General features: G+C 48.4%; 1 protein-coding gene across 1 annotated transcript; it reads right to left on the bottom strand.

Moving 5' to 3' along the window:
• Positions 1–13984: 13984 nt before the first annotated feature.
• Positions 13985–18752, bottom strand: LOC129587943 (uncharacterized). Its single transcript, XM_055481920.1, has 4 exons — positions 17966–18752; positions 16227–16338; positions 14491–15231; positions 13985–14257 (listed from the first exon to the last, which is right to left on the bottom strand). Exons 1-4 carry the CDS (start codon positions 18750–18752, stop codon positions 14128–14130), a joined length of 1770 nt encoding a protein of 589 aa, XP_055337895.1. The 3' UTR covers positions 13985–14127.
• Between the last annotated feature and the right edge of the window lie 8827 nt (positions 18753–27579).

The raw sequence follows: 27579 nt of genomic DNA, 5'->3' as shown, positions 1-27579 counted from the left end.
TCGGCAAAAGCGAGGGCTACTACTTTCACGTTATCGATTTCAATGCCGGCTTTATTATTAATCTTCAAGTATTGCAGCACCGGGTTAAAACATAACAGAAAATGCATACAGCTTATTGAGTCTCCTTGAAATAGGCCAACTTTAAAAGGGATGGGATCAGTAATAAAATCATTGTTTTGCACTTTAACAGTTAAGCCATCGTAATAGGCTAAAAAATAATTCATGTAGGACGCGCTGATTCCGTATCGAGAGAGGGCTTCTTTCAGTAATTCATGTCTTACTGAGCTGTAGGCATTCGCAATATCGAGCCACGCAACATGCAAAGCGCGCTTAAGTTTGCGCTGTTTTTCTATGATATGTTGCAATTTAAGCGCATGTTGCTCACAGCCGTTCATGCACTCAATGAAACCCTTCTGCACAGAAACATCAATAATATTTTTTTTCTGCACGAAAGAAAGAGTACGGTTCGAAATCACAGTATGCAAAATTTTTGCGCAGCAGCTCGTAAGGGTAATCGGACGATAGTTACAGCAATTACTAGCGTCACCGGCTTTATATAGAAGAATAGTGCGACCGACTTTCCAGGAAGCTGGTGGAGAAGCGGAAGAGATGATTTTATTGTACATAGCCGCTAAAAAATTATGTAATACAAGGAAATTTTTGAAAACTCCGTATCCTAATCCATCGAGACCTGACCCAGTACGCCCCGATTTTTTCTTAAGAGCATCGTTGACTTCCCTGCCCAAAATCGGAGAATCATTAAAAGGCACAGCAATTTCTGGCGATTTAAGTTTACGAAATGGCTATTCGCCCGGGACTCCGGGCGAGAAGCCAAAAGACTATTCGCCCGGCTATTTTTAAGTGTAACCGGTGTTTACGTGGTCTTCAACTTATGCCGCTCTAGCAGAACGGAAGTGGTAGTCAGCCGTAATTATGCTGACCAGATAGTCGTACCGTATCGGATGACAAAGACCTCAGCTACATTTCACGGTTTTATTACAAAGCGTAAAAAACGTGAAAAACTGAACGTGCATTCAAATACAAGTTAATATTTAAAACAGCTACAATCAAACCCAGTAAACAATCAAACGCAGTACGAGCTCACCCAGCCAGCCCTACTGTTTTGTTGAAGCTCGATTTTCGAAACGCTTTCAACACTGTTCGGCGTGATGTAGTCCTGGAACAGGCTGCTGAGAAATTACCGCAGTACTTTCATTTTGTTTCTCAGTGTTACAGAAATTCTTCTACTTTGTTCTGCGGTGAAACTACGATGCCGTCATCCCATGGAGTGCAGCAGGGCGATCCGCTTGGCCCGTTGCTGTTTTGCCTCGCTTCTAACAAGCTGTCAAGAAACCTCCAGTGCGAACTCAACGCCTGGTTCCTGGACGATGGGACGGCAGGGGAGACCCCGAAGTAGTTTTAAACGACTTCACCCGAGTACGTGATGACGCGTCAAGAATTGGCCTGGAACTCAACTTTGCCAAGTGTGAACTGTACGTTTATGGCGGGTCTGAAGCGGAACAGCAGAGCATCTACGACCGTTTTGCTGCAGTTGCACAGGGCATTCAAAGATTAACTGCTGAAACACTGGATTTGCTCGGTGCTCCCCTCACTGACTGGTCAATCGGCCGTTGCCTGGACAGTAAGATTAGCCAGATCAAAAAGTTAACCGATTCTTTGGGTGTTTTACCGGCACAGCAGGGGCTATTTTTGCTGCGAAACAGTCTTTCACTCCCGCGCCTTATGTACACCCTACGATCGGCCCCGTGTCATAAATATCCCGAGAAGCTAAAGGAGTTTGATCACGCTATTAGGTCCAAAGCCGAAGAAATAACGAATGTTAAAATGGATGAGAGCTCATACGCCCAGGCCTCCTTACCGGTGAAGTCTGGGGGTTTGGGATTGCCTAAAGCAGAGGAAATTGCAACACCGGCTTATCTCTCCTCGCTGTATTCCACTGACGAATTGGTATGCACTATTGTGCCTGAAGATTGCCCCGACGACCGGTCAGACGTTGAAGTACGCTGGGAAGAAAGCACGGGAAAAGCTGCTCCTGCGATGGAAGATCGGTGCAGACAACGTTTGTGGTCGGACATGCTGACTGCCGCTAAACTGGAAGCCTTAAAAAGAACGCCGACGTTATTACCTCTGCTCGTCTGTTGGCTGCTTCTAGGGACGCCAGTGCGTGGTTGTTTGCATTGCCGGTTGCTAGCCTTGGTACACTGCTAGACGACGCTGGTCTACGGATCGCTGTTGCTTTACGTATGGGGGCACAGATTTGCAAGGAGCATAAATGCCGTTGTGGGGAAATAGTCGATGCTCGCGGCTTGCATGGTTTGTCATGCTTAAAAAGTCAGGGAAGGTACAGGCGACATGCGAGTTTAAATAGCGTGATTCAACGCGGCCTGGGATCAGCAAAGGTGCCGGCAATCTTGGAGCCTCCTGGCTTAAGTAGATCGAATGGAAAGCGGCCTGATGGACTATCACTGTTTCCTTGGAAAAATGGCCAGCCCTTGATATGGGATGTGACGGTTTGCGACACATTCGCCATGTCTTACATTGCCGGGTCATCTGTAGCGGCAGGATCGGCAGCGGAAGATGCAGAAGATCGAAAGCGGAGCAACTATGCGGAGCTGACTGATCGTTATTTTTTCCAGCCTGTGGCTTTCGAAACTACGGGAAGTTGCGGCGTTAGCACCCGTCAGTTCATCAGTGAAATTGGCCGACGTATCACAGAACAAACAGGGGAACCGCGAGCTACCGATTTCCTGTGGCAACGTATTAGTGTGGAAATCCAGCGCGGAAACGCGGCTTCTGTTTTAGGAACTGTCGGCTGTTCTACAGAGCTAGAAGAGATATTTTACTTGTTCTAGTTTTTGGAAATATTTGTCTAAGTGTTAAATGGCATTTGCTTGTACAAGTATGAAATAAAAAGTAATCAAACGCAGTATATGTAAACAGCTACAGTACAGTAAACAGCTTAAATGAAGTACTCCAGCCAGTTAACGACGACATTCCAAGTAAAAATCAAAACAAACAACGCGAGGAAATCAAAGGCGAAAAATTGTCACTGTGGCGGAGGCGCAGCATGCATTTCACAAGTCACATTATTCCACATGTGCCGTCCTGAAGGTTCCAAAGTTCTCATTCTGCAAACGCAAAAGCATGCTTTGAATTTTGATATAATCAATGTAAAAAAATCATAATTTGTTATGGATTACTTTGGTAGTTGCTATTATGCAGGACATCCGTCGTTTTCATGTAAAACGTCAAGAACTGGAATCTTCTCCACTTCACGAAGGCGATTAACTGATGCTTCCGTCAAAACAAACTCAGGCACGCTCGGCTTCGTCCAGCCGGTACGAATTCTTGGAGATGTAGTGATAGGTTCAGCCAGTATTTCCGAATCAATTGCAGTATGCATCCACTGCCTAAACCAATAATATTGTAAAATCTGAACTTTATGTCCTGTGTTATTCTGTCCTTTTATCTGTGTTATCTCTGTCCTGTATATCAATGCAGTTTAGAAAGTACTTGCCTGAAGGCGTTTCCGCATTTGAACTTAATTGCATCAAGCTGTACATCAGGTTTCATAATGCACATGTACGCGTACGCACAAGCGTAAATAGCACAGCTGTTCGATGCTCCGCCTTGTGGATGCAATTTACACCACACGCACGTTTAGCGGCTCGTTCCTTCCGCACAGAGTCCAAATTTGAATTTTTATCCAATTATTCTGCGCCCAGCCAAGAGGGTCAAAGACGAAGACGCACTAAAAAGTATTAATATCAAAACATTTTATTATGCTATTCTGATCAGAAACGTTTGTAGCATACTTGGTCTTTTGGGTTGTACTTGATGGTGACAAAGTGACAGGAGTGGTCGTACAAAGGCTGTACCAGGATGCGACCGCCGTCAATCTGCTTTCTTACTGTATCAATTACTCCGTAATTCGGCTGGCATTTCAAAATGTGAGACAGGTTTGCGATTTCCGCACATGTCGGATTTTCGTTCGCACGAACTGTTCGGTTTAGCAGACAGCAGAACGCATTAACCACTCTCATGTCAATGAGCTTCCCAAGCTTCAGAACAATGTCCATGTCGTGGTTGTAAACTGGCACACCGTCAATTCGTTTTCGGATTACTGCTGTATTATGGACATCGGTCAATGCAGTATAACAAAAAGTAAACTCGAAAGGAAAAATACATGTATAAACTTTGACTTCAATCGCTAACGGCTTATACAGTATCATTTTTACTAACCTCGGTGTTTGATTAGCGGAATAAAAACGAAATTGCAGTGAATGGCAGCCGTAAAAAAACGTTGTAAGCGGTTAACTACAATGAATAAGTATTTACCTGGATAAAATTTCAACCAGCGAAAGTGACAATTTGAATGCAGGTAGTTTTATTCCAAATGAATGTGTCGCTTGCGTGTTGAGGAAACGAATAACTTATTCGATGGCACTTTTGTTAACTGGCCAGTGGTTACTGATCGCAAGAAAGTGAGAAATCTTGTTTGTCTGTGTTCTTTGAATTGTCTTACGGGGAAATTACGGAAGATGGCCTAGTTACTGCTTTAAAAGGAACAGACAGATCACGGGAAAGTGTCGCTCGCCGTCGCTGTCTGTGATCTTTTGTTTCTATTATGATACCACCTGCAAGAGGTGAAAGTCCAAACCCGGGCGAATAGCCGTTTGGCTTCTTGCCCGGGATCGATCCCGGGCGAATAGCCATTTGGCTTCTCGCCCGGAGTCCCGGGCGAATAACCGCCACCTTAAGTTTATTAAGCCATGACAAATTCAGCGATTTACATGCATCCGGGTTATATGTTTTCTCAAAGTGGGATTTGATCTCAGCTTTACTGAGGACATTAGAGCTGGTGCCGCTGGATTTCGAAAATTTTTCGTTTATGAATACATAACGATTTTTAAGAAAAAATTTTTCATTAGTCTGCAACTCGGACGCTTTTCTCAGTTCGGAAATCTCATTCTCTAATCTCATGTTAAGGACACGGAGATGCTGCAGCGCCAACACATCCTCTTTAGGCAAATGAAAACCACGCGCTTGTAGCCGCCTAAGTTTACGAGTAATTTTAGTAATGCGTCCGGCAATCTTAAATTTTTCATCGATTAACTCACGGGGGACGGATCGTTTCATAATTTTATCAAAAAAAGTCGAATTTGAAACAGTATTACAGTTAAGAATTTTAATTAAATAATTAGCTAAAGACCAGGTTGACAGTTCAATAACATTAGACGCAGAAATCTGACCCAGTAATTCAGCACTCTTAAGCCGAGAAGTAATATCACCAAGGAAATTTTCAAACCTGACGGCTACTTCTGAAGGGAGCGAGTCACAGTCCGGTGTGACGATCTTCGGCCGGGAACAGTTTTCCTGAGATATCTGGTCGATACTCGGTGAGAGTTGGTCATTAGCAATGATACCTGATATTAATTTATATAAATCATCAACACTTTCAATACTGTAATTCACGATACGGAGAGAAGCGGAAGCCATTTTTGCATATAAATAATAAATACTCGTTTAAAAAACACTTTAAGGTTTAAAATCCGGTCTGATGGTCACAGTTGGAGAGCAAGGGTGATCGGGGTGGAATACTGGCAAATTTCCGTCGGAAACGCCGAATATTTGGTAATCACACAAGCAAATCGCGAAGTTAAGTCAGTCTAACCGAAAACGTGCAGCACGGTGCGAGCGGTGGTCAAGACTATGCGATGGTCAAGACGAGCGATGGTCAAGACGAGCGATGGTCAGTTATCTGTTCGAGTGGTTCAGTCGTATGCCATTGTTGACGCCTCCTTGTTGTGCGCTCTATACTGTCTGCAGCCTGCTTCATCATTTGACCTACATAAAAGTTAAATACTTATCTGCTCTCGATATTTGAAACTGCTGCAGCAGTGAAGTTGCTACTGCTGAAACTGCCAACGGCGCCGTAACACGGTCTAACAACATTCAAAAGTTTAGCCAGTGAGTTTTCAGTTAAATAGAAGAGCCATCACCGCATTAACTGCATAAAAGCCCTCTGGCTTTTTTATCGACTGCTAACAATTTCAACGTGAGCAGAACCATGGCCTCCCCTGCAGCATTGCCGCCGTTCCGGCGGATGTTGACTGCAGCCGATGGACGTTCCTTCGGCTACCAGAATACGGTGGTGGTGCGGAGTGACAGAGACGCTAATTCCTATTGGCTGGGATACATCCTGGACATCTCCGACAACGGCGATCGTATTCTAGTTGACTTTGACTCAAAGCGGATAGATGCGTGTTGGATCGAGGCCAGTCGCGTGTGGCTGGCACTGTCTTCCGGCGAGCTTCGCACGGATAACAGCTGGTTCCCAAAAACGTCGGTGCAGGTGGCGCTGCGGGATGAGGACGACGGCCGTTCCGCTTCCGAGCGGCGGCCATAAAGTACACCATCCGGCCGCACGGTGATGACGTCAGCATGTTTTTCGTCAGGATACTACCCGTGACGGGGAGACACGAGGGGGACGTTGGCGCGGATGTGGAAGTGGTCGACCGGTGTCAGGTCATCGCCGAACTGCCGTCCGCCCAAACACCATACGCCACCGCTGGCCACGGCCTCCTTTATGCCAAGTACGTCATTCCATTTCCCGGGGCGTCGGCCGTCCTCCAAGGCACCGCTGACCGAGGTCGGCTCGTCCATCGTGTCCGTACTGCCTTGAACGGCGCGCCACTGAAGGAACTGCGCGACTGCTGTCACTTCCACCTACGCGTCGGGACGGACAGCTGCACATTCGTCGTCTTAAGCGCCCCGAGGGAAGTCATGCCGGCGGAGTGGACGACCGCCACGCTTCTGCAGCTGCTGCACCAGCATCGCGCCGATCAGGCGGGGATCACCGCGCACCTGGCCCGTTCAGCGTTAATGGTGGCTGCCGACAGGGCCCGCATGATGTTTCACACCGCCGTGGGTAAGACTAGTTAAAATATCGATTAATTTCTTCCCACGGGAAGTTGACTTTGTGCGCGCAGCATCCGTCAGATAAAGTTCCAAGTAGTAAAAACGCTGCGTGGTCAAAATTTAGGCGGTCGTTGGGGCGGCACGCGGATGTTTAAGACAGTTATAGAGAAGCTGTGATCCTTTTAAAAATTAGTTTTTTTAAGCACCTCTAAAATCGGCCGAACGAATGACCGGCGGCTGTTATCTGCCGCCTCCGCTGTGGACCGCCATTCTCCTTCAACTGGACCTACACACACAGGCAGTTGCCAAAAGGTCAGTTAGCACTGGGCACTAAAGAAGTATGGTGTCAATACGGCAGATGACCGTTTCTTTGTGTGTAGCGTGTGTGCTCTGTGGCAGCAGATCCTCAGCGACCCCCGCAGCACCCAGCATCTTATCTTCCGCTGCACATCCTGCAGTCACGGTGCTGCCGAATGCGCCAGTCACCGAGACCACGCGCCGCTGCTTCTCCTGGTGCGCTCTGTCCATCTCCACACGCAAAGCCTGGCGCTGTTCCTCTCCCATCGGGACTGCGATCTATCCCGCATCTGCTCCAGACTGTTCCGCGCATGGAGACCCCCTATCCCGTTGCTTATCCTGCATGATTTCTATATGAATTTCGCTTGCAGCGAGCGGTTGGATATCTTTGCACAGCAAGTGCGAGGCTTTCGCAAATACTTCCAGCGCATCATCATCCGCAACTGGAAGCTGTGGAACTGGGTCGGCCCTGCCACGCACCAGCTGTTCCGTGACATGCCGCCGACGGACAAAAAGTTGATGGTCCCGCTGACAGTAGGATCGCCAACATTATCCATCGACAAGATCCCGATTATTGTGGCTAAAGAGGAATTCCACTGCGACGCGGACGAGAACGCCATGGCCAGTCGTTTCATGTGGACCGTCAACGCCCGCTGTCCACCGGTCAGCGATGACCTTTACGCCAAGGTGGCGCAGGTGCACCAGCGCTGGGTACGCAGTCTGATCTATCCCGGGGAGTGGTCCGGAATTCGGAGTTACCTCAATGTGTAAGTGGCCGAGCGTCGAAATGACATCGGTGCTGTTATCTTCGCTGCAAAATAATTTTTATGTGATTTCCGCTGCATTTGACAGGTTCAGCCCCTTCCGTTGCGACGGGACAGTGCTGTCGTGGGATGATGTGGACTTGCGAACGGAGGTGTGTCAGTGGAGCAAGTTGGCGGTGCTGGGCATTGGCGAGGGCTTTCGCGTCTGAGGGAAGGACGAGAGTTATGCCAACCGTTTCCCCAGCTGTCCTGTCCTGCAATTTACTTTGATACCAGCCACCATCCAGTACTGCAAGCGATTTTTAGAGTGATTTTGTTACGGCAGTAACCGACTCTTGTACGCCACACATAGCAGCCATTCTTTAATTTGGGCTCCTGTTTTGCGTTCACTTTTCTCTGTTGACCTGTTTATTGTGCTTGCTGGATTCCGGATTCGTTAATACCAGAGTATACTGTTTTCTGTAAACTATTCGTGGAATTTAGAACATTTGGCGTCCAGCACGCTCTGTGCGTAACGTATTCTCGAGAAACATCAACTAGCATAATAAGAAGGGATGTCAGTGGCTCACCTCGATAATCCCTGTACTTGCTGCCGTCAGCCGGCTGGAGCATGACGTTGTGGCTGTACATGGTGCTTATGTACCGCGCCAGATTTAACCGTAAGTATTGCCGTAACGGCACTCTCCAGGCGGGTGACGGCAGCAATACAGGGGATTATCTAGGTGCGCTACTGACATCCCCTCGTATGTCACGGAGCGGTAGTACTTCTGTCTTAAAATACTGTAACTTGTAGGGTTGTGTGAAGCCACAATCACGGCTGTGACTCTGACTTTTGCTTCTTATGTTGTATTTCTGGTTATATTACATGTGCACGTCGGAAACGGGCGTAAATCCGCATAAACGATCTGGAGTTCCCTGTACATTCGTTTCTGTCAGTTATTAGAAGCGCCGGGTCCCGGCACACAGCAAGGTTATCGGGATACAGGTTTTGCGTGACACCCTGTACATGACTTCCGCCGGCTGTGCACAGTGGTGTAGGTACAAAGGTCACGATGTCATCGATGTGCATACTTGTACTGTTCAGACCGACAGCTTTTTCCGTTGTCCGCCGTGACGTTTCGACGGTTACACGGTCATGTAATCCGGATATTCCCCATTGCTATTTTGTCCACAAAATATTTCGAAGGTTTTCTTAGCAAAGCCTAACAAATACTCTTCCAGGCAGTTTGGCTACTGGCACATATACAATTATATAGTTTGATCTTGCCTGATTTCTTTAGTAAAATTTGTTTCTTTTTAAGAAATTTCTTCCAACATTTTCACTTGAGAAAAATACTTTTAGGTGGGAGCTTAGGTGGCATTTGCGCTGTGCGTTACCATTTCCATTTGATTGGGAAATTCAGTACGAATCTCAGATATGGAGATTTAGTTCAGATACAGCGACGAAAATCACTAAAAATTTGCTAATGCAGCCGGTGTTGTTCAGTGATAACTGATAAGAGGCGCAGCTGACACGGGTTCGATTCCGGTCATCGGTGATGTTTATTTAGGTTCAAAGACCAGTTAATGAATCAATATTCGCACAGTGTTTCTGCGTTGCCTCCCTTTCCTGTCGAGAAGGCTTTGCAATAACTAGCAGACAGAGAAAAATGCAGTCTAGCAGGCATTTGTTTAACCCACTGGCCCGGTTAGATAGCTGTTGAGGCATACTGCTGCCGCGCTCTGCAGTCTCTGCTCCTTCCTCGACCCAAATAAAGCGCTTCACACTTCGATCAGCAAGAAAACCTTTTTCGTTTTGGGCCAAGGAGAGTGCTGCAACAGCACATGCATGCGCACAGCGCTATAAGATGCACAACTGAAGGTATTCTCTATCCAGTGAGTACTGAGTAGACACCGCATGATACTACACCTATAGAATTGTGCCACAACTTCAACGTGAGCAGAATCATTAATTGCATAAAAATCTCCTTGGTTTTTTATCGACTGTACAACAATTTTAACGTGGGCAGAATCATGGCCTCGTCTGCAGCCTTGCCGCCGTTCCGGCGGATGTTAACTGCAGCGGACGGACGTGCCATTGGCTACCAGAACACGGTGGTCGTGCGGACTGACAGCGTCGACAATTCCTATTGGCTGGGATACATCCTGGACATCACCGACAGCGGCGATAGTATTCTGGTTGCCTTTGACTCCAAGCGGAAGAATGTGTGTTGGATTGAAGACAGTCGCGTGTGGCTGGCGCTGTCTGCCGGTGAGATGCCCACGGATGACACCTGGTTCCCGTCAACGTCGGTGCAGGTGGCGCTGCGGGATGAGGACGACGGGCCGTTCCGCTTCCGAGCGGCGGTCATTAAGGACACCGTCAGTGACATCAGCATGTTTTTTGTCAGCACGCCACCCATGACGGGGAAGCGCAAGCGGGACGTTGTCGTAGGCCTGGAAGTGGTCGACCGGTGTCAAGTCATTCCCGAATTGCCGTCCACCCAAACGCCACATGCCACCGCCGGCAATGACCTTCATTACACCAAGCACGTTATTCCATTTCCCGGTGGAATAACGTGCTTGGGAAATCATTCAAAGAAGCGCCGACCGCAGCCGTCGCGTCCAGCGTGTCCGTGGTGCTCTGAGCGGCAACGCCCACTTGAATGACCTACGCGATTGCTGTCGCTTCCATCTGCGCATCGGCACGGACAGCTGCACTTTCATCGTGTTATGCGCCCCGACGGAGGTCTTGTCGGCGGAGTGGACGAGCCCAGTGTTATTACGGGTGCTGCAGCAGCATCGCGCCGGTCAGACGGCGCTCACCGCGCAACCGACCGATCCTGCGTTCATGAACCGATGCGCGGCCGGTGACAGTGTTCCTGCCATATGTCACACTGCAGCGCACCGTAAGGGCGGTAAGGCTAAAAAACTATCGACTAAGTTGTTGCTAGACAAGTGATTTTGCGCATGTACAGTATAATTCGGGTAGGGAGTTTGGCTGAGCTAGATTTCCAAAATGTCTTGTAATGGACTGATCTTCCTTTAGTTCTCATATCAGTAAATGCACTTATTACAAAACATAGAGAGTAGAGCTTGCATCAAGATCGTTTGTACACCGAACTGAAATTAAGTTTCAAACAGCCAGTTTTAGAGTGAATTTAGAAATTTATTTTATAATTTTTAAAACAGCGGTAGAACGATCTTCATTATTATGGGTTAAAAGAACGGCTTAATCTTACTGGATTGTAAAACGATCTTCATATAAATCATGTCCGCTTACATGCACATAAGGTCAAGATCTGCACTATTCGATCTACCACTCGCAGCTAGTACATCGGCGGAACGATCGAACGATCAGATTCAGTCGTCTGCCGCTTCCGCTGTGGACCACGATCCTTTTGCAGATGGACCTCCAAACAAGCAATGGCTAGAAGCTCAGCGAGCACCAAACAATATCCTAATTCAGATCTATATAGCCACGAATGGGATACACCAGAGCCGGCAAACCAGAAAAGACTAAGCCAAACCAATATTATATTCTGAAAGCCCGTAGTCGAAAACCCGGCCAGATAGTATTCATTTCTTTCAAAACCTCTCCCGCTTGGAATGCTTTCGCAAATACCCCATCGTCCGCTGCCAATTCTGCAACCGTGGCGCTATAGAATGCCGGAGTGAACGGAACCACGCGCCACTGCCCCTCCTAATGCGCTCTTTCCACTCCCACACGGAAAGTCTGACGCTGGTCCGTCCGCATCCCAATTGCTGTTTATCCCGTATCTGTTCCAGGCTGTTCCGGGTGTGGAAACCTTGTCTACCGCTGCTTATCCCGCAGGAGTTCCACCTGAATTTCGGCGGCTACAACCAGGTGCATCGCTTTACCTGGACAGTCCGCAGCTTTCGCAAATACTGTCAGCGCATCATGGTCCGCAACTGGACAGTGTGCGATCTATATGGCCGCGCCATGCACGAGTTGTTTCGCGACCTACCGTCGACGGAGAAGCAGATGATGATCCCGCTGACGATGGGACCTTCAACACTGTCCATCGACCTGATCCAGATTACCCTGGCCAACGTGGAATTCCACTGCGACACGGACGAAGACGCCATGGCCAGCCGCTTCATGTGGGCCGTCAACGCCCGCTGCCCACCGGTCAACGATCACCTTTACGCCAAAGTGGCGCAGGTGCACCAGCGCTGGGTCAGCAGCCTGGTCTATCCCGAGCAGTGGGACGGGATTCGGCAATATCTCCCAGTGTAAGCGGCCGAAATGAGACACTCGCGTGTTCAGGTTATTCTCGCTGTGCAATGACGTGAAATTGAATTCCGATGCTTTTGGCAGGTTCAGTGGATTCCATGGCGACGGGACGCAACACCTGTGGGACGAGATTGACTTGCGGACAATGGATGTGTGCGAGTTAAGCAAATTGGCGGTGATGGGCATCAGCGAGGTCTTCCGCGTCTGACGGAAATACAAATATGCATGCGAACTGCGATCTGCTTCGCCGGACTTTGCTTTGATATCAACCGCCAAGAAGCGATCCCTACAGTCATGATGTTACTGCAGTAACCGACATTTGTGCCACACGAACAACATCCACTCATTATCGCTAAATTTGTGCGTTTCATGGTTCTGTGTTTGTTTCTTTATAAACTGTTTACTGATCTTGCTGGGGGGTAATCTTTAATACCAACACATGTTTACAGTAAGTCTGGCAATTTTATACCGCGGCGACGGGACAGTGCGGTGTTTTGATGATGTGGACTTGCGGACGGTGGTTGTGGGTCAGCTGGGTAAGTGGCGGTGTTGGGCATCAGCGAGGTCTTCCATGTCTGACGGACACGCCGAACTGTGTCTGCGCTATCCTTGACTTACTGCAAGAAGCGTCGTTTGTGTGAAAAGCGACGTTCCCAAAAAACGCGCCACAGGCGGGAATCGAACCCGCGACAGCTGCGTCTATAGCCGAACGACTAACCACTGCAAAGCTACTACTGCGGCAAGCATCCTTTAGGATAAACATCTCCTCACACTGTAGTGTAAGCGTCTTTCATTACGTCGGTGCATTAATTGACCCTTGCTGTTGCTTTCTGTATCGCAGTAGTCGATGTTTTGGCACTGGTCTTCCAGGATATCTTTGATTTCGTGCGCTTGCTCGATAAAATACGTTTTCTCTGTTTATGATTGATTCATCCATCTCTTTATTTATGTTTAGACCACTACATGACTGTAGTGAATCATTCCACTACGTCCCGCAGTACACAGTATGTATTAAAAGTCAAATGACCTTTTGTAGTGCCATTAGCCAGGTTGAGATGTGCACTGTGGTGTTTTGTTGTGAACCGTAGTGGCAGTATCCCAAGCTAAAAAAAACAACCTGGTTAAACAACCCCAATACAGAGTCTTTTACGACGGCACTCGCGTGGATTCTTTGAAGAATTACAACAAAAATGTCATCGCAACACTGAGTCGTATATGAACGTTTTCTGCGAATGTTGTAGGATCTCTATTGTACTTCGAATTACGGCTGAAGTACGCATAAGGAGCAACTTATCTCACGTGCGCGGATTTGAGATGATTATAGGGCTCTTATTCGCTCAATCGCACGCTGCATACAGTACACTCGTACTGTATGCAGACTTGGCGGTTTTGCGGTGGCCGGGAAGAGATACGAATGCATTTGATGGCGTGGGCAGTGACAACATTCGGCATACCTCAGTGTGTTAAATTCCCGGAGGGGGTTGTACATCATCGCTGATTACTTAACAGCAGCTGTGTATTTCCCGTGCAACGGATGCTGCCTTGTATTTTCAATCCTTTAAGGGTATTTCCTACTCAAGTAATTAACAGGGAAGCGTTATGGGAAACTACGATTTTTGTCAGTAATAAACGGTCGTTTAATGCTACTGGTAACAACAAATTCAAGAATAAGTGCCTTATAAAGCCACAGAGCCTATAAAGGAGAGTCAAAGCCGATCAACAGTTTTCAGAGCGAACTCCTGAAACAACATCCCTAAGCAATAAATATCTCACATGGAAATTCTAAATCCGTTGAACAGTCAGCTACGTCCTTCAGTACATTACCTAAGGCAAACAGCGAGAATACGCAATTCGGAAGCGATGCAGTGTCCCAACACGTATGCGTGGCTAGTGGCCAACCAGGAATACTTCGTTGATCCCGTGTAGTGCCATTTTGCTCAGGTCGCCGGGGTCCACCAGTCGCAAATCGACGTTAACCCATGATCGCGGTGTGCCGTCCGAATGAAAGCCACTAAACCTGTAATTGCGCCTCCCAGTATTATGCTACCGTAGCATTATTACTGCCATTACAGTATTTTCCCGGCATCGTATATCTTTCGGTTGACTTAGTAAAGCCGGGTACCAGAAGCCAGAAGAGTGTGGGTCAGCTTCGAAATGAAATAGAGAATAACTTTATCATGAAGAATTTATTCACATCACTAGAATGGCGTTATTCCTCTACTACCATTACAAAATCGAAGAGAGCCTTACCGTGAAAGGTAGCAGCGAACGGTTTCCCACTCGGCCGGATATGCCAGGCAACGCACCCAACGAGCGTAAATAGCCCTGACCTTTGTATGCATCTCCTGGGTAACCGGCGGAAAGTGTTCGTTGACGGCCCACAGGATGCGGCTGACCATGTTGGGCTGGCCTTCGCGGCAGTCGAGAACCACTCGCGGCACCGTGATCTCTGAATGATCAATGGCCAGCACATGGCCCCACCCGAGAGGCCGCATCAAGTCCCTTTCCCGACGTGGCAAGGGATGCAGATTGCGAAAATTGAATCGATTGTCAACAAAGATTTTGTACATCACCCGGCCAAACAGGTGACTGACTTTCCAGTTGTGCAGCACAATCCGTTCACAGCTCTCTTCAAACAACACGACATCGGCTGTCATATCTGTAGATGGCACCATCTTGAAGTCCTCGTCCCGGACACTACGTCCGCGGCGGTCAACGGTGAAGTTCTTGAGTATCAGCAGGGGTAGGTGAACCTCCACGGCTTCCATGGCCTTCAGTAAGGAGACCAGGAAGCACTCGTGATCGCCCAAAGAGCGCGTGATCACCGTCAAGCTTTTGGTCGCGGCTTTGATGGAGCACATCAGCAGCATTGCCACTCGGAAGGCGTTGCAGTTGTCGGACGTGGTTTTTCTGGTCATGCTGTCCAAACACACGCGAATGTGCTCGGTGGCGCGGGGATGGCGCAGCAGTTCGTGCCATAATGCGCACACCCTGCTCAAACCATCATACCGCAACTTGATTTTGTCGTTTCGTCAGCAAGAACCGAAATACAAAATTTGCACCCCAATGTATACACCGCCTGGTTTATCGTATAAAGAGCGGCACTAATAAGAAAATTCTCTACCACAAATGTACGCAACATTCTGGAAAAGCTAAGTTGCCAGATAGCGGTAACGCTTCCGGTCCGACATGGCCTATTCGTATAAATGCACGTAAAATGGGCATACCCTTCGCCTCGACCTTAAACTTAGCTCAACAGAGACAGTGCAATAATATAGATATTACAAGTGTTGGTCGTGCTAGCGCGCGACCAGTTGCGTTTAAGGTAAGGAATCATAATTGTGAAACTAGGTGCGGGGACGTATTGATTGGAATTTTTCTAAATTTTATTTCCAACATTTTTTAAGCGTAGAAATGCTAAAATATCGAGCTATTAGCCGCGCTGTGCGGGGCCAGATTCAAAAACCTTTGAAATGTTTAGAAATCTTTCTAAAGTATAGAAAAAATTAAAATATAGAGGTAAAGGTAATGAATGCTATTTCAAAATGTTTGGAAACATTTAAAATTCTACAATATGAGTATGACGGAGCTGTCATTGATGAAGTGCCGTACATTAAGCATCAATATCGTACTGAATACTGTGTATTATCTTGTTGTTGCTGAGTACGAGTACTTTTATTTCGGGAAAGCGAAAAACAACAAATGTGCTGCTGTTAATGACCTTTTTAAAACATTCTACAATGTCAGAGTACTAAGTTTCAAAAACTTTTTGAATCTCAGACTAATCAAACTTTTGCAAAACCACCCACTAGCTGGAATCTACATATTATAAGGCATAAGCTATTTTATAAAAATTATGTAATTTGAAAAGTTTAATCAGGAATTAGGAGTGAATTTTCTGGGAATAAAGACGTAGGGATGAATGAATCTATAGATACCATTTCAAGTACAGCATCATGAAGTTGACATTAAGTGCAAGAACGTACCGCTGGAGCTTCATGTGTGAATGCAGATCCAGGTAAGAAAAGATTTCACTGAAGATCCAATGCGGCAGATAACCAAGGCACGTTGCTGAACACGATGACTCCATTCGGAAGTCTAAATTATGCAGCAAACTAATAAGTACGTACTACCAGTTCATAAAAATTGTCTGCGGTGGATCAAGTAGATAATCATGCAGTAATTGGGGGAAAATTATCATGGGTCTGTAATCATTCAATGACTATTAGCATCCGGTTCAAATAGGTAGTTCAGATTTGAGAATCATTCAAGAAGTATAATTATTATATTCTATCTGCACGGCAAACCGCCACCTACATTCCAGAGGTGCACCTGATGGTACGCTAAATAATATTAATAATATCAATACGCTAAATAATATTAGTACGCTAAATACTATTACTGTAGTGACGTTCACAAGTTAGACCACAGAGTTCGTATACCGGAAAACTGCGCATGGATACACCCACGCTGCACGGGCATTTTTCACGGCCTGCATCGCATTTTACTTTTCTTACTTCAGAGTTCAGATAGCAAATTTCCATGTGATTTCAGTTTTTAACTATTTCACCCATATCTTCCTTATTATCAGAGCTCTGAAAACAATCGTCACTTCCCCTCTTGTAAAGATATTCACTGTCAATCCCAGTGCTGAACACAAACCGTCCCCCCTCGCAGGGGCATCACCCCAAAAACCACAACAAACCAACACGGTAAATCGGAGCTCGAGTTTGTATGCTTTACTTTTCAGCCTTCCAAGTTAATAGGTGATTTTGGACTTTCAGAGATTACTAATTAGTTAAAATAAAATGTTAAAACATGAAGGTTGCTCAAGGAATTCCGATTTTAGTTTGCTGGTGAAATATCGTGAATTTTGCCCGTGCAGCGTGGGTATATACAGTGTTCATTTTTCCGGTAAACGTACTCTGTGGTCTAACTTGTGACCGTCACTACAGTAATCGTCAAAACCACAACATGAACACTCTTTATCGTCAACGTACCGTATTTATCGAATTAGAAGCCCAGGGCTACAAATAGTTCAAATGACCCACGGGGTGGGCTCCAATTACGGGCATGGGCTTGTATTTAGGGGGGGGCTTCAATTTTTCAAACCAGCTTTTTGGCATTTTTTAATATGGGCTTTACGGCATTTAATTAAGCCCATGGGCCTCTATTTCGGGGGGGGCTTATAACTTTCAAACGACCTTAGGGGTGGGCTCTAATTACGGGGGGGCTTGTATTTTGGGGGGGGCTTCAAATTCGATAATTACGGTATCTGCAGGTAAAAGCTGTATCTGTAACTATGCCCTTCTACATTTATCGCGTTCCGGACGCTTTCATAATACGGATTCGCGAATCGCAATCGACACAGCAGAGTCAGGGTATCCTCTAAACTGTTTCACATTAGAAAACTTGATAATTTTTAGTCTCATGTACTGTACAAGATTTGTAAATTAAAATAAATATCTGTACTATAAAGTATATATATTCAATTTTGAAAAGTTGTTGTCCTGTGGAGCGACGCGGAGACAATACGTCTCTGGTATGTACGAACTCATAATTCATACTGTGAAAATGTCGGAGAAGGCGAAAACCGTCGAAGTACGCATTTTGTTGAGAAAATTGTGCGGCGGGGTACTTCGAAGCGGCACAACGAATGCCTGACGCTTGCCGATATTAAGTTTGAAAGCGCTCGCAAGAGAAAACTCCAGCAGTCACAGCCTACCGTCGATGCCGATGCTGGAGCCATCATCAAAACGAATTGGCAGCAGACCGGCCCGGCTCCATACATGCCTCGGCAACATTATCGCCAGCTTCATGAACGTCATCCGCTGTGCGTCCGCGCTCCTTCCGACGCCGATCACCACAAACACGCAGCCGTTGGCTAGGACGCGCAGGTGAAACCGGCAGCAATCCGTCAGGTTCCCTAGCCCGCCATCAGACCCAAAGGCGTCGCGAAAATGTTTAATAATCCGCGAGCGATCGGCCGGTTCGCTGAGCACTTGGTGGGCCATCGCCATGAAGGGAACGAAATACTTCGTATACAGCAGCCCCCTCCCGCGCTGCACCATCGTCGGCGCAGTAAACCACTCCGGACCGAGGATCTGGCATTCGTCCACCAATTCAGTGCGAACCCCGACTGAATTACTGCTGGTAATGCACTGGGCATTGGTTCTGACGTAATACATACCCTGCGCGATTGCATGCAGTACAACAACCGACTGAAAGCGGAACGGACCGTCGTCTTCGTCGCGGAGTGCCGCGTAGATGGGTCGGTCGCGCTGGCGGTTCTGGTACTGATAATACGACGGCAGAATATACACGCACGCTGCTTCGAACCATCTGGCTTCGGCTTTCTTCGAGTCGAAATCGATGAACACGCGGTCTCCGTCGATATCCTGAATAAATCCCAGCCACATGGCGCCGTTGACATGGACAGCCACCGTGTTCTGGTAGCACATCTGATGGGCGCCCGGCAGCAGCCGTCGGAACGGTGGCATCGGTGTGTTCATGTTATTCCTTTGTTGCAGTTATACGCATACGATCTAGCTCAGACGAAAAGGCCAACTTTGCAGTATAGTGGCAGTTATTTTAATAATAAAAACGGTTGGCTGGAAGCTTGGAACTACGGCATCTACAAGTGGCGCTTTAGTGCTCAGTTTGTACAGCGCAAAACTGGTCACGGACTCTGCAAAATCGGGGCGTTTGCATCAAAGGAAACACTGAAGTGGAAAACTACACACAATTCAATATGCAAAGAAAAAACCTCCTAGTGAAATGTAGCTGTGTTTCGGGAATCCCAGCAAAACCACGTTTCGAATTTCCACAGACCGTATGGAGGCAGTGCTGTTCTACGCAAGCTACATACTGTACAGAACCACAGACAGTAACAGTGTTGCCATTCTGCGATAATCCTAAATCAAACAAGGATCCTCCTATATATTAAAGCAGAGATCTGATTCCGGAACGCTCCCGCCTCCAAAACGTTCTATATGGCTAGAACAGCCTTACGTTTCTGATTTTTTTTTTTTTGCGTAATTACTTTATTTCCAACAACGCGATAACAATATCAAGAATCAGTTTCGGTTGAAGAAATCAACATTTTCAACCGTACCAGTAACAGAAGCGGCATTACCCCTTTGAATTGCTAATGAAATATTCTGCCTTAAAAACTCATGGCTTCTTATCTCGCCGGTTTGTGACTCGATCCTCTTTCCGACTTCTCTGAGCAGCTTCTTAGCCGATGTACCAAAACTACCAAAAGTCTCGAAACCGACGGCAGCAAACTCATATCGTCCTGACAGGAAGCTGTACTTCTTCATTTTTTCCGCTTCAGCATGATCGGCTGCCGCTCCGGCCTTTACGCTGGTTTGATCCAAATAAGAGCGGGCGACAGTGTCGACGCAGGTTACATCCCATGCTAAGCATAACCCACGGGCCCAAGGGAAGGTAGTGATTCCATCTGGGCGTGTGTCATTTTCGTAGTGCATACCTCTAGGTTCCGTTCGCGCGGGGATGCCTGCCGAACCCAAAGCCCGACGCAAAATATCGTTGATGCAGTCGTGTCTTGGCCGTCTTCCAGCAGAAAATTTGCAACTTAAACCATGGTGGCCGTTAGCGGCGACATCGGTACCACACCTGCACTGGTGTTCGGCAGAAACAGGTGCGCCCAGACGAATGGCAACGGCGATGCGGAAGGATTCGTCGTCCAGGAGATTACCGATGGAGGATGAGGGTAGTGCGTGGGTCCATACACCGGACTCTGGTGTTGAAACAGCCAGCAGCCGTGCCTTGTTGGTGGAATCTGATGCTTCGTACAGCAGAGTTGCCTGCTCTGCTAAACAGTAAGGCGTATCCCTAGCACGTTGTAAGTGTCTGCTTTCGGGGAGAGGCGGCGAAGCGTCGTCAGAGAGATAGCTCCAAAGTGCAATGTGGTCATCCGCGTCAACTCCTGTTGAGTGTGGCAGTAGTTTGGAAACCAGACTACGGGTAGCATGAATCGAAGCCAAATAGGCCGGCAATGATAATTCATCAACCCGTCGGATACCAAGTCCACCGCAACGCACTGGCAAGGAAGCTTGACGCCACGCAGGCGGATTGGCTGGAACCCGCCTAGCGACGTTTAAGCTTTTGCAGCCCCTTAAACCTGTGCTGTTACGCCTTATCCTTACTAAGCTTTTGAAATTTAGTGCCTGCCTTTACCTGTAAAACCTTCACCTGATAAACCGAATCTCACAATAGCTTAGCTTTATTGCGAATTTAGCTTTATTTCTTACTAAGCTTCAAGACCATAGTGTTTTAACAAACCTGATAGTGTTAATTGCCTTAACAAACTTTGCGGCACCCACCCTTTAAGCCTTTGGTCACCGAATGCCACGCGTGCGGTACCCGCCTTATTAAGCCTTTGGTCACCGAAGGCCACGCGTGCGGCACCTGCCGTATTAAACCTTTGGCCACCGAAAGTCACGCGTGCGGCACTCGCCTTATTAAGCTTTAAGTTACCGAAGGCCTTATAAAACTTTGGTTGCCGAAGGCCACGCGTGCGGTACCCACCTTTTTAAGCCTTTGGTCACTGAAGGCCACGCGTGCGGTACCCGTTTTTTTAAGCCTTTGGTCACCCAAGGTGTTTTTAACCTTTTGTCACCGAAGGCCACGCGTGCGATACCCTCCCTTTTATGCCTTTGGTCACCGAAGGCCACGCGTGCGGTACCCGCCCTTTGAAGCCTTTGGTCTCCGAAGGCCACGCGTGCGGAACCTGCTTTTTTAAACCTTTGGTCACCGAAGGCCACGCGTGCGATACCCTCCGTTTTATGCCTTTGGTCACCGAAGGCCACGCGTGCGGTACCCGCTTTTTTAAACCTTTGGTCACCAAAGGCCACGCGTGCGGTACCTGCTTAATTAGGTAGCGGAAGGCCTTTTAAGCTTTTGGACACCGAAGGACATTTAAGGTTTTAGACACCGAAGGCCACGCGTGCGGCACCCGCCTTATTAAGCCTTCGGTCAACGAAGACCTTATTAAGCCTTCGGTCACCGATGGCCTTTTAAGCTTTTTGTTACCGATAACCACGCGTGAGGTACCCACTGCTTTAGCCTTTGTAACTGAAGCCTCTTGGTTTAGCCTGGTCCTAACTGACCTTATTTCGCTTTTACTAAAACCTACCAAGCTTTTTAAACCTTCTAACTGGAATCCATTCAGGGAAAAATGCAGCTGACTGAAATCACCTTTGCACTGCAGCGCGGCGCGTTAGCGCCGCGCGCTGTGCTTGTACAAGATTATACTTTCTTGCTGTGTCATACCACAGTCGGTAAAAAGCTAAAGCTAGTCCAGACAGTGCACGCTCGCTGCCTGTCGACTGCTGAAATCCAAACGGGGAGGTCAGTGTAAGTCAACAGCATAAACATGTGTTGCTCCCGATGCCTAATGACCCTTATAAAGGCTGTGCTGTATGTAATTGGCAGGTTCAGCGGATTCCATGACGACGGGACAGCGCGGCTCTGGGATGATGTGAACTTGCCGGCGATGGATGTGCGTCAGCTGAGCAAGTTGGCGGTGTGGGGCATCAGCCAGACCTTTCGTCTCTGACAGATATGCCGACCGTGTTTACAGATAGTTAAAAAACTTATCTTAATCGATCCATATTATTACGCTCTGCACGATTGCAGTAGTTGATTTGTATTCGATGGGGCTTCAATAGCAACTCTGATGCTTTCTGCTCTCGGTTTTGCATCCGTTTTCACTGTTCATTGCTTTCCTGAGGTTGCTGCAGTCTGAACAGTTCATATTCGAAACCAACTGCAATGGTAGATTAATTGACTGGTCATATAGCACGCCGTCATGCATGCGAAACTTGCTAACATTTTAAGGAAATGAGTATGAGATACGATTCGCCGGAGAGGAATGGATGGCAATCGATGCCACCGCGCGGCTGTGCATCATTAAGACAACCCTCAAGATGAGGATGAAACAATTCTCCGCTTCAGGTTGCGGTGTACAGTATGTAGATCCCCAAATACTTCACGCACTTCTCATCCTCCATCTGGTGGCCGCTGATTGTAATCAGCAGAGAAGGCTGTCTCAGGTACAAATCCGCGTTTCCGCTCACTGTCTTGCTTTGTTCATCCCAAGGTTTATCCTTCGAACCGTTTTACATAGTCGGTAGTTCAGATACCGCCGAATCCCGTACCATTGCTCAGGATAGACCAGACTGCCCACCCAATGTTCGTGCACTTTCGCTGCCAAAGCGTAAAGGTCATCGGTAACCGGCGGGCAGTGGGCGTTGACGGCCCACATGAAGCGGCGGAACATGGCGCTGTCTCCCGTGTCACAGTTGAAAGCCACGCTGTCCAGGTTGATCTCCATAAAACCAATGGCTGGAGCTGATGGCGTCACATCTAGCGGGAGAAAACTTCCATGATGCCAAGGGAATCTGCAGCGCACCCCGTACATGACACAGCCCCACAAGTCGCTCAGCGTCCAATTGCGAATGATGATGCGATGGCAAAAGTCGCGAAATTTCGTGACGTGGAAGGCAAAGACATTCTCGCGGCCGCAGGCGCCAAAGTCCAGGTGGAAATCCCGTAAAATGAGCAGCGGGAGACGGGGTTGCTACGCCCAGAACAAGTTCAAGCAAAGGTATGCTACTTGGCAGTGCGGATGCGGACTGGTCAGCGTCAGGCTTTTCGTGGTGGAGCGGATGGAGCGAACCAGAAGGAATAGCTCTGCCTGGTAGCGCCGACTGAGGCATTGTGATACGCCAGAAGGACAGAAACGGCAACGGACGATAATGTGGTGCGTGCTGCGGTTATCGCTGAGAATCTGCTGCCACAATGCACAGACTCTGTGCGACATTTAAAGGTCATCTGTCATGTTTTTACTGTTTGCCTAAAGACCTTTCAAAAACTGGCTGACCTTTTAGCGGTTGCCTGCGCCCGGAGGTCCATGTGGAGGAGGACCTCGGTCAACAGCGGGAGGGGCAGCCAAACGAGGGCGGTCGCTCGTTCCGCGATTGCGGTATCTGCTGGCAACAAGAAATCATAAGAAACTATAACACCTAAGAGACTGGTCAGTCGGTAAAGAGATTGTGCGGTGTTGCACATGGTCGACTTACTGTGATCCCGTGACGCAGGATAGATTGGAGATGGTCCGTCCTTTGTCCGGTCGGCGCTATGCTGTTGCAGCACCCGCAGCAACGTGGCGGGCATCCATCCGGGTGGTATGACGTTCGTCGGTGCGCTTAACACGATGAAGGTACAGTTGTCGGCTGCGAAGCGCAGGTGGAAGCGACAACAATCGCGCAGCTTCGTCTGGTGGTTTTGGCAGCTCAAAGCGTCACGGAGACTTTGGACGAGACAGCAGCGATCAGCGAAGCTTCGCAGCATCACCGGCGCCCCGGGAAAAGGAATAACGTGCTTGACGTAGTGAACGCCACGGCTGTCGTTGACGCCAGTTGTTCGGGCCCACGGTAATTCGGTAAGGAGCTGACAACCGTCGACCACTTCGAATCCGGCGCTGACATCAGCTGCCAGCGAACCATCCATCGCCGCGGGGGGCCAGCTTACGAAGAAGATTGTGCTGGGTTTATGATCTATGATCCTGCCCTTTACAACCGCCGCGCGGTAGCTGAAAGGTCCGTGGTCCTCATCCCGCAGCGCTACCAGCACCGGTGACTGGCTGTCCGAGGGAACATCACCCACGAACAACGTCGGCCAAACGCGACCGGCTTGCATCCAACACGCACCCGTCCGCTGAATATCAAAGTCAACCAGAACGTTAGCACCGTCGTCAGAGATGTCCTGAATGTAGCCCAGCCAATGAGGACCTGCGTCACAGGGATTCCGCACGATTACCGTGTTCTGATAACCAAATGAACGCCCATCGACTGCCGTCAACATCCGCCGGAACGGCGGCAGTGCTGCATGAATAACCATGGCTTGCTTACGTGCTAGCTCGTTGCCGCACTTTGCACAGCCAGTTTTATACGGTACTAATCTTTTAGAATCCAAAGGGATTTCTTTAGTGCAGTATGGTGGCTTCTCACTGGATATGGAGTACGTTCAGTTGTACATCTTACAGCACTGTGAGTGCATGGCTGTGCTGTTTGAGCACTTTCCGTTGCTCAAGAGAAAAACGATTTTCTTGCTGAGCGACGTTCGAAGCGCTTTATGTGGGTTAAAAGCAGAAGTAAAGACGGCAGAGAGCAGAAGCAGTATGCATCGACATAAGTAGCCGTCTAACCGAGCCAGTGGGCTAGACAATGGGCCCTGGTCGAGTGCATTTTTCTACAAGTTATGCAAAAGCCATAAGAACACTATAGGCCGAGAAGCAGATAAGATCGGAAAAGTATTAAAATGGTGAAAGAGATTTTGCAGAAAAGACTGGAAATCTATCGATTCAAATCTTATCAAGTTGCGTCCATCGGTATTACTGATACCCTGTCAGTTGTCCTTGTGCCTACAAATCTCGTTTGCGCCAGGCGTTGTTTTGGGATAATTCGCATGGGGCTGTGTGGGAGGTAACAATGTCTGCCGAACTGGAGATTTATATTCAACTGATTTTACTGTTCACCTTTCCAAACCCTTACAGCGCAGGTAAGTTTCGACAAATCGAATTCGACTTGCAGCAAGCATATTCACCAATAAGTTGTTGATAATCATGACTTTGGCTATTTTTTTAATAGCCTGGGATAATGCCACTACACTTCACAAAAAAACACGATGGTCACTACAATCCACGTCACAATTTGGCCAGTGGCACTACAAAAGGTCATTTAACATAAATATGTTAACCAATAAACAGAGAAAACGTATTATATCGAGCAAACGCACAAAACCGAAAATAGCCATGAAGACCATCGCCAAAACATCGACCACTGCAATACAGTACTTAACGGCAGGAAGTGACGTAAGACAAGGACAGCGCAGAAACGGTTCGGCGTATCCGTCAGACATGGAAGACCTCGCTGATGCCCCACACTGTCAACTTACTCAGCTGACAAACATCCAGCGTCCGCAAGTCGACATCATCAAAACACCGCACTGTCCCGTCGCCGCGGAATCCACTGAATCTGCCAATTTCAGCGAAGACAGTTATAAGGATCACTGTGCGACAGAAACAGCACAAACAGCGAGTTGCCTTGCGCAGCGGTGAGGCGCTGACTTACATGTTAAGATACAGCCGAATCCCGTACCATTGCCCAGGATAAACCAGGCTGCTCACCCACCGCTGGTGTACCTGCGCCACTTTAGCGTAAAGGTCATCGCTGACCGGCGGACATTGCGCATTGAGGAGCCACATGAAGCGGCTGGCCATGACCTTCTCGTTCGTGTCGCATGGGAATGCCACGCTGTCGAGGGTGAACTGCATCCGGTCGATGGCTAAGGGCGAGGGCGTCGTGTTGAGTCGCACCATCAACCGTCTCTCTTTACGCGGAAGAACAGCCACCCGAAGCCAGGGGAATACCCGCAATGCCAGGTGCATGGCGCGACCGAATAGCCCGCACAGCGTCCAGTTGCGCACCAGGATGCGCTGGCAGCAGTCGCGAAATCGGACGACTTCGTAGGCAAAGGCATGCACTGTAATCCAGCAGTTGCCCAGTTCCCGGTGAAAGTTCTGCAGGATGAGCAGCGGTAAGCGAGGTTTCCACGCGCACAACAAATTCCAGCACAGAAAAGGTAAGGCGCAGTCCGGATGGGGACTGAGCAGCGTCAGGCTCTTCGTACTGGAGCGAATGGAGCGAACCAGGAGGAACAATTCGGCGAGGTCCCGGGGACTGCCGCACTCTTTAACGCCAGACGTACAGCAATGACAGCGGACGGTATGGTGGCGCGTGTGGCGGGCGTCGCTGAGGATCTGGTGCCACAAGGAGCAGACTCTGTATTATTTAAAAGTTTGTAGTTTTCGTTCGACGCCATGTAGAGACAATAGTAGTTGACCTTTTAGCGAATGTCTGCGCCCGGAGGTTCATGTGCAAGAGGATCTCGGTCATTAGCGAAGGCGGCAGCCGACTGAGGGGGATCACTCGTTCGACTGACGTAGTAGCTGCTCGTAATAGCAATAATATTAAAACTGTACCGACTGCCGGCTGGGACCAAAAACATAAGAAATTGATCAGTTGTTTAAGAATCTCTCAATTATTCTCGATAACCTTGTCTTACGCTGCACAGCGATGTGTCGACTTACTGCCATCAGTCGCGCATAAATTCCGGGTCGCTTGACCAGGTAGCTGGTGCCCGCCTTCCGTGCAGTCGGCGCGGTGCTGCTGCAGCACCTGCCCCAACGTGGCTTCCATTCACTCCCCCGACATGACCTCCGTAGCGGCGCTAATCACGATGAAAGTGCAGCTGCCCGTCCCGATGCGCACGTGGAAGCGACAGATGTCGTGCAGCTTCTTCATCGGGGCGTGGCTGCTCAATGCATCCTGGACACGCTGGACGAGACGGTAGCGGTCAGCGGACCGTCGAATTAGGGACGGCGCCCCGTGAAACAGGATGACGTGCTTGGCGTAATACAATTTGCAGCCGCCGTTGGCGCTAGTCGACGGTAATTTGTCAGTAATTTGGCAGCGGTCGACCACTTCAAAGCCCGCGACGGCATCCTGCGTCGCCGGGGGCGTACTTACAAAAAGAGTACTGCCGTGTCGATCCATCACTCTCCCCTTTATAACCGCTGCACGGAAGTGGAATGGACCGTCGTTTTCATCGCGCAGCGCCACCTGCACCCGCGTTTCATCATACCAGCTGTCGGAGGGAAGAAGCCACACGCGGCTGGCCTCCATCCAGCACGCATCAACCAGTTTCGTATCAAAGTCAACCAGGATCGCAGTGCCGTCGTCGGAGATGTCCTGAATGTATCCTAACCGAAAAGAATTCGTTTTGCTGCCGGTCTGCACCACTACCGTGTTCTGGTAGCCGAAGGAACGCCCGTCTGCCGCGGTCAACATCCGTCGGAACGGCGGCAACGCTGAGGATGCCATGACTGTGTGCAAGTCGAGTAGAATCCAAGGAGATTTCTCTAGTGAAGTAGTATGTATGGCGTGACTATTTACTGGGTTGAGAATTAATTCGGTTGCACATTAGTATTATTTCGCTGTGCACACCAGCGAAACTGGAGAGTGGGGACATACCTATTCCGCGTTATAGCAATTTCAGCTGCCTCATAAGAAACAAATTTCTATACCCTGAGCGAAATGCGAAGCCCTTTAATTGGGTCAAATGAAGGAGCAGAGAAGAAACTGCCGAGCGCAGAAATCACGGTCAAAAAAGAACGTGACCGGACAATTGGGTCAGACGAAAGTCGGGCTTTGACTACTAGACGAATCTCCTTTATGTTTTCCTCAAAAT

Source organism: Paramacrobiotus metropolitanus, unplaced genomic scaffold, assembly GCF_019649055.1.
Source record: "Paramacrobiotus metropolitanus isolate TYO unplaced genomic scaffold, Prichtersi_v1.0 Parri_scaffold0000027, whole genome shotgun sequence".
In the NCBI taxonomy this organism is placed as follows: Eukaryota; Metazoa; Tardigrada; class Eutardigrada; order Parachela; family Macrobiotidae; genus Paramacrobiotus; species Paramacrobiotus metropolitanus.
Note: the sequence above shows the minus strand (reverse complement) of the source record. Positions and strands in the feature narration are given on the sequence as shown.

Excerpts from the sequence above, each read along its gene's own strand:
- LOC129587943 (XM_055481920.1), bottom strand. The coding sequence starts at position 18,752 with ATGAACACACCGATGCCACCGTTCCGACGGCTGCTGCCGGGCGCCCAT. Across the intron at positions 16,339-17,965 it reads CTCCAGCATCGGCATCGACG|ACTTCCGAATGGAGTCATCG; the intron begins GTAGGCTGTGAC and ends TGCATAATTTAG. Across the intron at positions 15,232-16,226 it reads TCACACATGAAGCTCCAGCG|GGTGTGCGCATTATGGCACG; the intron begins GTACGTTCTTGC and ends TGGTTTGAGCAG.